Source organism: Chanos chanos, chromosome 1 (assembly GCF_902362185.1).
Source record: "Chanos chanos chromosome 1, fChaCha1.1, whole genome shotgun sequence".
NCBI lineage: Eukaryota > Metazoa > Chordata > Actinopteri > Gonorynchiformes > Chanidae > Chanos > Chanos chanos.
The window spans coordinates 61856035-61868787 of record NC_044495.1 but is presented as its reverse complement, the minus strand read 5'-3'; the positions used below and the strand labels follow the sequence as shown (position 1 = coordinate 61868787).

The following is a 12753-nucleotide window of genomic DNA, read 5'->3' as shown; positions in this document are numbered from 1 at the left end:
TTGTGTCTCTGTGCTGGATAATACCAGGCAAACACGGTCTATGCAGAGAATATCAATGAGCAAAACTCAGTGAAAGTGTCCTCACAAGCTGCTAATCCCTGTTCCTGGGTTCTCTATGTGGGTCAGGTCAGTGGGAAAGGCGGCCAGCTCTATCAGGGATGTCCAAAAGGATGTTGTCATTGGCAGCGGATTTCCACAATGCCGCTGGCCGGTGGGGGTGTTTGCAAACACTTAACGCCTGAGACTCGAGGACACCCCCCAGCCCCAACCCCCAACCCCCACCCCCCCACGGCACACGGCTGAGCTCATCAGCATCCATTTACAGTAGAGAAACATGATGATTTACACACGGTCATAAGAGGATGAAAATACAAACACACACACACACACATTCTCTCTCACTCTCTTTCTTTCTCTACCCCCCCCCCCTCCAACACACACATACTCTCTCTCCCTCTCTGTTACTCCCACACACACACACACACACACACATACTCTCTCTCCCTCTCTGTCACTCCCACACACACACACACTCTCTCTCTCACTATCTTTCTTTCTTTCTCTACCCCCCCCCCCCACACACAGACACACATACTCTCTCTCCCTCTCTGTTACTCCCACATACACACACACACACTCTCTCTCTCTCTCTGTCTCATCAGGGGCATTGAAGATAGGGAGTGATGTGTAATGTGGGTGAGGGGGTGTATCTCTTGCCCTTGGCCACTGAATGAACTGCTGGCTGAGGAGGTCTATACTGGGACATAGGAGGTCACAGAGCTGGGAGTGATTTGAGGGAGGGGCGGAGTTAATCCTATTAGACGCCAGTGTTTTCCTTTGGGTGGGGTCAAGTTTGGAGTCTGTGGATCCTCAGTGTCACTGGGGCAGGATGCTGCTCAGTGTGTACATTTTAAAAACAGAACGGAAACAGAGTGAGGAAGATGGAGAGGAAGGGGGGGGGGGGGGACGCAGGGCCTTTATAGAGTTTACCATAGAGTCCTGTATAGAGTTTACCATAGAGTCCAGTATAGAGTTTACCATAGAGTCTTGTATAGAGTTTACCATAGAGTCCTGTATAGAGTTTACCATAGAGTCCAGTATAGAGTTTACCATAGAGTCTTGTATAGAGTTTACCATAGAGTCCTGTATAGAGTTTACCATAGAGTCCAGTATAGAGTTTACCATAGAGTCTTGTATAGAGTTTACCATAGAGTCCTGTATAGAGTTTACCATAGAGTCCAGTATAGAGTTTACCATAGAGTCCTGTATAGAGTTTACCATAGAGTCCAGTATAGAGTTTACCGTAGAGTCCAGTATAGAGTTTACCATAGAGTCGTGTATAGAGTTTACCATAGAGTCCTGTATAGAGTTTACCGTAGAGTCCTGTATAGAGCTTACCGTAGAGTCTTGTATAGAGTTTACCATAGAGTCCTGTATAGAGTTTACCATAGAGTCCAGTATAGAGTTTACCATAGAGTCTTGTATAGAGTTTACCATAGAGTCCTGTATAGAGTTTACCATAGAGTCCTGTATAGAGTTTACCATAGAGTCCAGTATAGAGTTTACCGTAGAGTCCAGTATAGAGTTTACCATAGAGTCGTGTATAGAGTTTACCATAGAGTCCTGTATAGAGTTTACCGTAGAGTCCTGTATAGAGTTTACCATAGAGTCCTGTATAGAGTTTACCATAGAGTCCTGTATAGAGCTTACCGTAGAGTCCAGTATAGAGTTTACCATAGAGTCGTGTATAGAGTTTACCATAGAGTCCTGTATAGAGTTTACCGTAGAGTCCTGTATAGAGCTTACCGTAGAGTCCAGTATAGAGTTTACCATAGAGTCCTGTATAGAGTTTACCATAGAGTCCTGTATAGAGCTTACCGTAGAGTCCAGTATAGAGTTTACCATAGAGTCCTGTATAGAGTTTACCATAGAGTCCAGTATAGAGTTTACCGTAGAGTCCAGTATAGAGTTTACCATAGAGTCGTGTATAGAGTTTACCATAGAGTCCTGTATAGAGTTTACCGTAGAGTCCTGTATAGAGTTTACCATAGAGTCCTGTATAGAGTTTACCATAGAGTCCTGTATAGAGCTTACCGTAGAGTCCAGTATAGAGTTTACCATAGAGTCGTGTATAGAGTTTACCATAGAGTCCTGTATAGAGTTTACCGTAGAGTCCTGTATAGAGCTTACCGTAGAGTCCAGTATAGAGTTTACCATAGAGTCCTGTATAGAGTTTACCATAGAGTCTTGTATAGAGTTTACCATAGAGTCGTGTATAGAGTTTACTATAGAGTCCTGTATAGAGTTTACCGTAGAGTCCTGTATAGAGCTTACCATAGAGTCCTGTATAGAGTTTACCATAGAGTCCTGTATAGAGCACCTGAATCACCTGAATCACGTTATCCTGTGTGTGAGTTGATGTCTGTGTAATCTGTTAGACTCGTTCACGCTTAGAGCTGTTTCTTGCTGGGTTGACTAGATTTTTCCATTTGTGCGGCATTGAGGTCAAACATGCTAACTTCACACGTCACCTAATGTATATGTTCGCATTACGTTGCAGAGAACGCTTTTCTTAATCCACAGTTCAGATTATATTTCCATTACGCGACACGTAAAAGCCGTAACGTTCAGACAAAGCTCGGGCATATTCTCCCACAGCGAGTGTGCAGCTCCGCGCGGTCACAGAGCACAAATCATGTTATTTTCAGACCAGACACTGGGTAGCAATTTGACTGTGGTCTCTGCCAGTGGTGTATACTTAACTATGTCAGAAATGTGCTTTCACAAGAGTGCAGGACTCTCAACATCTGGATCACACTTTGCCCCTTTTCCTGTCAGGCAGGCTTTAGACCGGTCATCTGACAGAGCAGCCGTAGTGAAAAAAGACGTGAGCTGTCCACTCTGTCCGTCCGTTCCCCTGCGTGTGTTTTTCTTGGTCCTAATTAGGTCTGTCTTCTTTGTTCTTTTACTGGAGAAGCTTTACTGTCTGGTCATAAAGTTGGGGTGCATTCGTACGTGCAGAAGTCTGTGTTTTTCAGAGCACAGTCTATCAGACATTAAGAGGAGTTTTGTGCCACCACTGATAATATTATTACAGCACTACATGGAGTGAATGTCCATTGTGTAAATGTGTAAATGTTTGTGTTTTGGCTGCTAAGTGTTCTGTAGGTGTGTAAACCCTGGACACACACACACACAGAGGGGCTTCTCGGTTGGCTGTTTTATTACTCACAAGTGCTTTTGCAGTCCCTGACCTCTTTCCTTCCACTTTCTACAAATCTGTTTCTAATGAGGCCGGACCGCCAGAGTCATAGACTCCACTGTTCTCCAATGTCCCTCGTATCATGAACAGAACCACAGGCTGCACTGGAGCGGGTTCAGTGGATGACTTGCGTCATTCCAACTGTACGTGTGAGGAATTTGGGTTTTTTTGAAAGTTTTTTGTCGTTTGACGTCAATTTCTGTGTTTCCTTTTTTAGGTGACGGTCTCTGGCGCTCTGTGAGCTGGATCTGAAGAGCTCTGTTTGAACCAAGTTTGCATTTTTCCATTTTTACTGGTCTGGAGACCAGTGAGCTGATGAGCAGGCCAGTGAATGGCTCACGTTCTCCAGTTACCTCTTAAAACGTAGAGGCACCGCCCCCACACACCCCACCCCTCCCCAAGCCTCCCCCATCCTTACAGCTCCCTTCCTTGCTCCTGTGGATGTCCTGGCTGATATCATGGCCCGGCTGGTTCCCAGTGTAATATCAGACGACGCCAACGCTGCAGATCAGATGCGGAGGGGCCATCACGTCCATTAAAACCAGTCCGAGATGAAGTCAAGCATCCCTTCTCGTGTGGACCACCGACAGCCCCGTTGACGAGGGCAGGGGGTTTCTCGGCCCAACATGCAGGGGAAGCCCAGGCAGATCCAGCCACGATGCCCATCACCCAGGACAACGCTCTGAGTCACCTCTTCTTGCTGGAGAGCTGGCTGGGGAGTCAGGCCACAGACACCGACCAAGATGACGACGCGAAGGGCCCCGGGCAGGCGGCCCTTTGCCAGGCGGCCGCTCGTAAACTGGTGGCATACATTCAGCTGAACTTTATCGAGGGCGAGGGTGACGCTGCCAACGGTGCCCTCAGGGAGGACGTGGACGCCGAGGTCCGGGCCGTCTGCCTCACCAAGGCGGAGGGCGACGGTCCCGAGTTCGGCCTCAGCTTCGGGAATATTCCGATTTTCGGCGACCCGGAGGGGAGGAAGAAAGGTGGCAGGAGAAGGCGGCGGAAAGGGGACAAGGGCCCCGTGCTGGAAGTGGGGTGTATCTGGGTGACGGAGGTTAAAAAGATGAGTCCAGCGGCGCGCTGCGGTGACATCAAACTGCGGGACGAGCTGTTGTCTCTCAACGGCCAGCTGATGGTCGGAGTGGACGTCTCTGGAGCCAGGTAAGAGTTCTCATTTCTGTTCATATATATACATATGTGTGTGTGTGTGTGTGTGTGTGTGTGTGCGTGTATACCAACAGACAACTGTGTACCAGGCACGTTTGTCAATTGCAACTACACACTGAATTGGCCAGGCCCTTAACCTACTCGCTTTGTGTCCGGCATCAAAAAGGAGGAAATTTAGTTTTATAGTTATTAAAGGTCCAATCAGAGGATGTGACGCTGTGTGCAGCTGATGTCATAAATCACACATTGTAAAAGGTATTAAACGTAACTGTCTTTTTGTAAGCATTTGGTATCTCGGCTCTTGTTGTGGGTCCCACGTGGTTTGTAGGGACCAGGTGTCAGAGACAGAGCAGGGCAGTGCACGGCTGGCCTTTGGGGAACGGTGACTGTCTCTGTGTGTTTATAACCCCCCCCTCCCCAGCCCCCCCGCCCTCCCGGGTGTACGAAGCCCTGAGATGGCCGGCTGTCTTCGCCGTGAAGAGGGCACACAATCTGATTAAGAAATAAAGCTTTAATTAGGTGTCGCACACTAGCCACCACACGCCCCCCATTAGCAGGCCTTTGGTCTCAGACACGCTGATAAGCTCTCCTTCACTTCTGCAGGATTTAAAGGGTCCTGCTCAAAGCCCCTTTTAAACCAGCGTGGAGCAGAATGGGAGTCTGAGGCTTTGGATCAGAGCCAGACTGTTTGACCCGCCCCCCTCCCCCGATTCCTCCCCGTCCCACCCAAATCTGACAGTTCCCCTTAATAATGGGTGGCTGTGTCTGTGTTCCACAGACGGTCTCTCGCTCCGCTCTCCGTCTGGAGAATCTGACATTTTGGCCCCGGCTGCCAAAAGGCTGTCTGACCAAACGGAACTGGACTTGGGTCTGGGACGCACGCTGGGTTTGGTTACATGTATCAGTCATCAGTCATTCACAGGGATGGCCAAGTGTCCACGCTGTGGACTGGTTTTCTTCTTTTCTTTTCTTTTCTTTTCTTTTCTTCTTTTTTTCCCCCTTATGATCAGTGTCTTAGCAAACACTGTGAGACATCTCTGCCTTCATTCGGATTGGAGCGTTTCATAGTCATACTAACGCTGTCAACCTTTCCCTTTGCCACTGAGTTGGTATCAAATGTAAATTTTTCATCATGTTACAGGGAATTGTCATAATAGTGGTGTGACATGAAAAAATGTTATTGCTGTGGTTTTAATTGGCCCAAATGTAAAACCTTAAATTTGATTTTTTAGGAACGCAGCAACAAATCATACTGTGCTCTGAAAACCTGCAGTCAAATGTGAGCATTCAGAAGGCATTTGACACACTTCCCAACTCCCTCCCGTTCCTGATTCCTCTCTAACTCTCCATGCGTTGGGATATTGGCTATCCCAAACACCAAAGCAAGAGACACCAAACCTCTAAGAGTCATGTGACCTGGCACTGCGTCCACGGCCCGTCTAATTGGCTGGTCCGCGGCCAGTTCTTCCCCCACAGCTCCTATAAAATAGCCACTTGCATGTCAGAGGGCCTGTGTCCATGACAACGCAGCTTCCCATCCCAGCCCTGTGTGAAAGACTGACCTCATCCCCTGAGACGCGCCGTTTCAGACTGCGTCTGTGGCTTTGGAAGTTTCTGTCTGTTCTGCCCCGGGAGCTGTAATCAGACATTGTCTTGTCAGTTGATAGATTGGGGGTGTTTTTTTTTTTTTTTAATTTTGCGGATGAGGAGGGAGAGAATCCACCCTTTATTTGGAAAAAACATTCTCAGTCCTCAGGATGAGAAGCGCAGCACGGAAGGGCGGAGGATCCCGGGAGCGAGATGCGGTTTTGACCAGAAGCTGAAATCTCGTTCTCTCTCTTTCTCTCTGACGTGTCAGATTCTCAGACTGAGGGAAAGGGCTACTGTCGAGATATCCAGGAGACAGACACAACACAGCGAGCAGGCCAGGATGTGTTTGGGAATGGTTCTCAGTGAAAACAAAGATAGCCTGGGAGGAAGACGAGGTGATAGGGTGCTTTGGGAAAAGAATAAACCGTGACCGTGTGGGCGGGTTATGTAAGCTTCTAAACCACAATAAGACTCTGGAACGGCCCAGAAGGACTTCTGTCACCGCTGACACTCTGGGTTGTGTCTTGGCTACTGCAGAGAGATTAGTGAAGTTCTATATGGGCTGACTTAAGAAGTCTGACCAGTAACAACCCTTGAGGAGAAGCCATGCGAGAAACACACTTTAATGAGGCTTTTCCATTTGTTTTGGCTGGAGAAGGGATAAGTCGCATAAGATTTTTTTCCCCCTAATTTACACCCAGTGTTCATTTAGGCTAATCGCTAAGTCTTGAAGGAGGGGGTTTGGGGCGTTCGATCTTAAACCCATTATGCAAACTGGGCAGTTAGCTGTGTCCAGTAAGATAAGGTAAATAGCATAGACTGAAATGCTGAATTAAAGAAGGCGAGACTTTACTTTGGCTGAATCCTCAGGCAGGTCAGAACCATTAGGCCTGGCGTCAGATCCATGTCATCTAGCCCATTTCACTGACCTGAGATCTGTATCTGCATTTAGAGATTAAGATTATAAATTAGTCAGCTCCATCACATCATACTTTAGTCTAAACTGCCAACACTGAACAATCTGAAACTGGTGGTACAGCTGTAAGTGTCTCAGTGACGTGAAGTGTGTTGAATGCTGCAGGTCCCTGAGTGAATCAATGTGAAGGTGGATCAGTGCGGGCAGAGACCAGTCTGACTCTCTCCACCAGTTTTTCACTCACTGGTTTAGCGTTAGTGCTAACGGTCAGCGAGGTTTGAGAGTTCCCACAGAGGAACTGGGATTAGAGACGGGGTGTGGGAAGAGAACTGGCCATGGGAATGACTCAAAAAGAAAAAAAAAAAAAGTAATAGCTAAGGGAAAAAAAAAAAAGAAAAAGAAAAGAAAAGATGATGAAACCGTTATTTTGCCTCAAGTGCTTTTTCATGTTAATGGCTTCGTCACAAGCCTCAGAACCGAGCCCTCCGCCGCCAAGCCTCTACGGGCCCTGAATGTGTCCTCCCGTACCGCTGGGCTTTTTTTCCCTTCTCGTTTTTTTTTTTCTTCTCCTTTTTCTTTTGGTTTTACTAGCTGGCTGAGCGTTAGCGTGTGGAGTGCATGGAAAAGAGCTGCGTGGATCTGCTCCAGACAGGCCATGCAAAGTGCTCCTCACATGGTCAAAACCAGCACTCTCTCCTGTGGTTTACAGGGCAGAAATCGTCCTGTCAACCACCCCCACCCCCCAAAACAACCTTAACAGAGTCCTGAGCTCAAATTCAAAGTTGAATCCACTGTTGGCTTTTAAAACTGTTCATTTGCATAAGCGTGCTAGCAAGATTAGAAAGTTTGGTGTTTTCTGTTATTTTTTTGGTTCATTTGCTCGTCTTCGTTTGAGTCGTTAAAACAGGACAGACTAGTCAGATCAACTGATCAGATGAAACTGAAAATGAAGTCAAGATGATATAAGGTTTGAAAAATCATTTGAAACCGTGTAGAGCACAGAGGCAGACATATTCAGACCAAGGTCTGACAGCGAATTGTTTAATTAAAAGTGAGAATTTAGTGCAACAATCTTGTGTTAAGAGACGGGGCAGTTTTGCCAAAACCGCAGTGGAACATTACGGATTGGCTGTGTGTGGGAGCCAGAGGCACTGCCCGTGTGTGACTGAGCGAAACCCTCGTCTTACTCACAGCTCATGTAGGAGATCAAAGATTCTCTGTCTGTGTGTTAGCACTCATCGTCCCTGCTGCCTTTGAACTGTGATATTCTCCCCGTCAGCATCCCATGTCCCTGGACCAGCGCACAGTGGTCTCCTGCTCCCTGGAGAGAGAGAGAGAGAGAGAAAGAGAGAGAGAGAGAGGGGTGGGGGGAAGAGGGAGAGAGGGAAAGAGAGAGAGAGAGAAAGAGAGAGAGAGAGAGAGAGGGGGGAGAGAGGGGGGGGGCAGACTGCCATCCTCTCTCTGGCATCAGAGTTTTAAAGTTTTTCTCTTCTCATTAGATGTGCAGTGCTCACCGTGGTGGGAGGGTAGTCCAATGTCCAAACACAAAAATTAGGTCTCACAAAATAAAACAATCCAGTTTTTCTAATTGAGTTACAATGTCTTACTATGCCCTCTATACTTAAGCTTTGCTTCTGTGGGTTCAGTCTCTGTGGTGTTGGAGAGCGACTTGTGAGAAAATGTTTTTATTGTGACTTTTAAATGTCAGGGAAACCAGTTTGGCTGTTGTTTTCTTGTCCACAAATCAGGAAAAGAACCCACAGAATGAACATATAAAAACAAAACAAAAACACAATATGTGTACGCAGAACCGTTTGCAGTGTAAGCCTCTCGTTGACCTGTAACACATGATTCTGCTTTAATTGTTCTTGTGGGTTTAACTTTTTAAAGACTTACAGTTTTGTATGTCTGTCAAGACTTTGAATTCTCTTCCACTGATGTTGAAATGTTCTGATTTTGTTGCACTGAGCTTACCTGCACTAGCACACACTACAGATCCACACTCCAGGCAACAGGCACACCAGGGTTTAAGACATAACCACGCACACCCCCAAATCTCCACGGCTGCAGATGGGAGTGGGATTAAATATCGGAAAATCCGGATATTCCGATAACCCGGTCTGCCAGGCGACCCCCCCCCCCCCCCCCCCCCCCAGGTTAGAGCGTCCAATGAAATCCCTCTGTGTGTGGCTTTGTGTTAATCACTAACAGTGTCTGTTTTGTGTCTTTGCATTGGAAAGTGCTGGAACGGGTGCACCTTTAGCTGTGGTAAACACAGAAACAAAGGGGGAAGGCCTGTCCGGTGTTGCCAACACGCTGGCTTTGCCAGCGCACCGGGCTTCGCCAAGCCCAAGCACAAAGCCACGCGGCAGAGTTCTCCGTCTTCACACACACAGTCCTAATGCCCCACGGAATGCGTGGAATTCTGGAAAATCAAATAGAACATAAGTGAATATATTAAGGAGTCACACACTGCTTGTTTGGGAGAAAGAGCCTGCCCTGAGAAATGACTGTGTTTCTCATTCCGAGGGCAGGCGCTTTTTCCTTAAAGAGCCTTTGTTTGACTGGCGCTCATAAAACAGCATTTGTCTTGTGTAAAAGTGCTATATTTAATCAGCCCCATTTTCCCTGTATAGTCTAAAGGACGTTCTTATCAGGGGCTTTTTTGTCAAAAATACTCTGTTATTTTTACATTTTTGTTGATTTATCTACATTATTAAAAATATAGTGATGCATTGTTTCATTTTATTTAAGTTCTTGATTATATATTTATTTATTTGTTTATTTATTTTTACACGCGCAAATGTGAAAACTGTTGATATGATGCTGAAAAGAATTGCATTGCACAAAACAGGGTATGGAATTTTTAGTTACTGATTTTGTCCACTAGGGGGTAGTAAGACATTGCATTTGCCTCTGCGGTGAGACGTTGCCACAGATGCTGTCCTAGGACCAGCACTTACTGTCCCTCTCCGTTCCTCAGATTAACCATGATATGAGACTAAGCAAAACTGATCTCAGTTCAGAAATTAGAGGCTGTTTCTAATCACCTTGATCGACTTCTTAAATATGACATTAAACGGAGTGTGACAGAAAAGCAGGATGTGACAACGAATGATTGATGGCAGAGGTCAAACACAAAATTCAAACTTCTCCCCCTCACAATGAGAACACTCTGCATTAGTGCTATCCACGTTTGGTTCTTATGGATCTGAGTGAACTGTTCTGTAGTTTTACAGAGACGAGATGCGCTCCAGAACCCCAGTGCTCAAGATCCCCTCACACTCCTATTGGCTCCAAAGACAGTTTTGTCACTGACATTCTCTATTAAGCCAAATGTCACGGGGCCAAAAGAACATTTTTCGGTTGCATCTTTCACCACCAAACATTCCACTGAAATAATGTAACTAATTTCACTGGGGTTAGCTTTTCCCCACCTCACGGACATAAACGATTATTTACAGTCAGTGAAAAGTGCCGCGATCCCACGGCTCAGCGGTGAGAGGCTGACGTTTAGTCACGTGATCCATGCTACTGTGTTCGGGGCCGTTTTCCTCAAGCCCGACTCGTGTATGAGAGGAATGTGGATCCAGACAGCCGAGCAGAACCAGATGCCCGCAGTCCTGAAAAATGACCCTGGCAGGAAAAAACGCTCCCGTGCAAACGCAGGTGCTATTTATGGGGGTGGTTCGAGAAGTGCTTTAAAATGTATTTAAGAAAAAAATGAGTGTGTTTGTTTGATTTATCTGTTACCTGGAGAAAAATCATCCGCACTGGTAAAGTAAATACGAGTTTCTTGGAATAGGGGGAGGTCAAAAAAGATTTCAAAACCAGAAGGAGAGAGAGAGAGAGAGAGAGTGTCTATCCTGAAATGGTTAGGGAATTGTTGAAGGTGGCTCAACAAACTTTGAAACTTTTTTCTATGTTGCTATGGAAATTTTAATATTCTTAAAAGTCTACGTGGCATTTGAACTTGATGCGAGTAAAATTTTTATATCATAGTAACACTTGAAATCTATAATTGCATCCACCTCAAAGCCACAACAGTAGATTGCTCTGTATTCTGCAGTTTACTGGTAAAGAGTGAACGACCCTTTTAAAACCTCGCTATAACACATCGCAGTGCCACGCTTAGCGTTTAGCGTTTAGCGCAGTGAACCGTCGCGTAACGAAAGGCGATTATAGAAAATGACATCCGTTACTACTACCTATCAGAATTAGTTAGAATGAAAGGTCTGTAGTGCAGAGATTTCACCACTAGAGGGAGATCTAGTAACAGTTTGAGCACAGAAGTGAAATCAACAGATTTTTCTGCTCGTCTACTAAAACTTTATCGTTTGTTTGGACTGTATATATCAAATAGTTTAGCACAAGCTTAGCATGTCTGTGTCTTTTCATATTTATTTCACCAAGGACTTTTTAGAGTCTGTATGGCACTAAATAACTTTAATTACTCATACACGTGTATTTTGACTTTGAATTTGACTTTTAAGACAGCGGAGGTAAATGCATGGTTTATTACTGGACGGATTATATAATATTTACTGACGTTAGGGTTAGGGTTTAAGGTTAGGCAAATTGCGTACAGACAAACATGTGCTTAGCCAGAGAAAGGGTAATGTGCGCTGGGGGGCTTAGATTCGTATAACCCGTGTTTTCCCGCTTGTTGATGTATATTTTGAAAAGCAAAGGGTTAGAAGCAACGGATTCTAAACGAGAAAGGGGGCGGAACGGGAATATCATCCCGCCCGGGTTTTGCGCTTTAGATGTGGAGCCAGTTGAGCGGACTGGAGAAGCCAAGAGTCTCTGCTCGTAGATCTGAAAGCTCACGGAAAGCATTAAGGGACAAGGTACAGAAATACCCTCTCTCGTGCATATCATGTGTCCGCTCCAGATGTGTCAGAGCACCAGCGGGAGGGAGGTGACAGTTTGACAGTCGCACAATCGCGTTGGCAGACTCTTCTTTGGAAGAATAGTTATATTGCGTAGTCTTAACGGATAATATCAAATCGAATGGAAGAATTGCTCCCTCGCACAATTGCCTAAAGATATTTCCTCGCGAGCAGTTGACTGCGCCGGTGATTAAAACCAATCAGACTCATGGGAGCACGAGTCGTTTTGGTCAGATTAATTCCGCGCGCCAGTTCGCTGTCAGTGAAATCGACGCACGGAGGGAGGAGAGGAGAAATGAGGTTTTACTGAGAACTTCAGGTAGAAACGAACTTGATTTCTTCATTTCTTTTGGCTGTTGGGGGGGTTGTAGTTATTACAACCGTCCGTAAATGCACCGCATGAGTGGGATGTTTTCACAAGTGCCAGATAACGACCCGGTGCTGATATAGCACAGGTCCTCCGTGCTGCTGTACTCAGCTCTTTTCATTATCTTTTGTCTTTATCGTCCCCTGACGACAAGAATATTAATAGCTTATTCAAAGAGGAAGGTAAATGATCCAAATTACGCTTAAAAAAAAAATTCACAAATTCTGTGTAAGCATTTTGGAGAATATCAGAAACATTTGTGTTCGAGAAGTTTTGCGGTTGTTTTGCGGTTTGAGTTTTGAGGTTAGTTTAAATGCTTTTTATGTGTATGTAGACTATGTGTATAATGATATTTTGGGGAGAAACTCAACTGTGGCTCCATACACTTGTTCCCTGAGGAATAAACTGTTTCTTAGCGCAGTATTCTTAATTGTCGGTTATAAAGACCGGCGACTCCAGGTTTTCTTCTTCGAAGTGATTTAGGTTAATCCTCTCTAACCTGCTTTGTCGCACACCACCAACGCGCTAGTGTCTAAATCTAGCCTAACACATTAAA

At 45.7% G+C, this 12753-nt stretch overlaps 1 protein-coding gene across 1 annotated transcript in view; it reads left to right on the top strand.

Moving 5' to 3' along the window:
• Nucleotides 1-3920: 3920 nt before the first annotated feature.
• pdzd2 (PDZ domain containing 2) overlaps nt 3921-12753 on the top strand; it is a 61736-nt gene continuing 52903 nt past the window's right edge. Inside the window, exon 1 of the mRNA XM_030780270.1 lies at nt 3921-4426. Within this exon, the coding sequence (XP_030636130.1) occupies nt 3921-4426 (506 nt within the window). The remainder of the gene's footprint in view (nt 4427-12753) is intronic.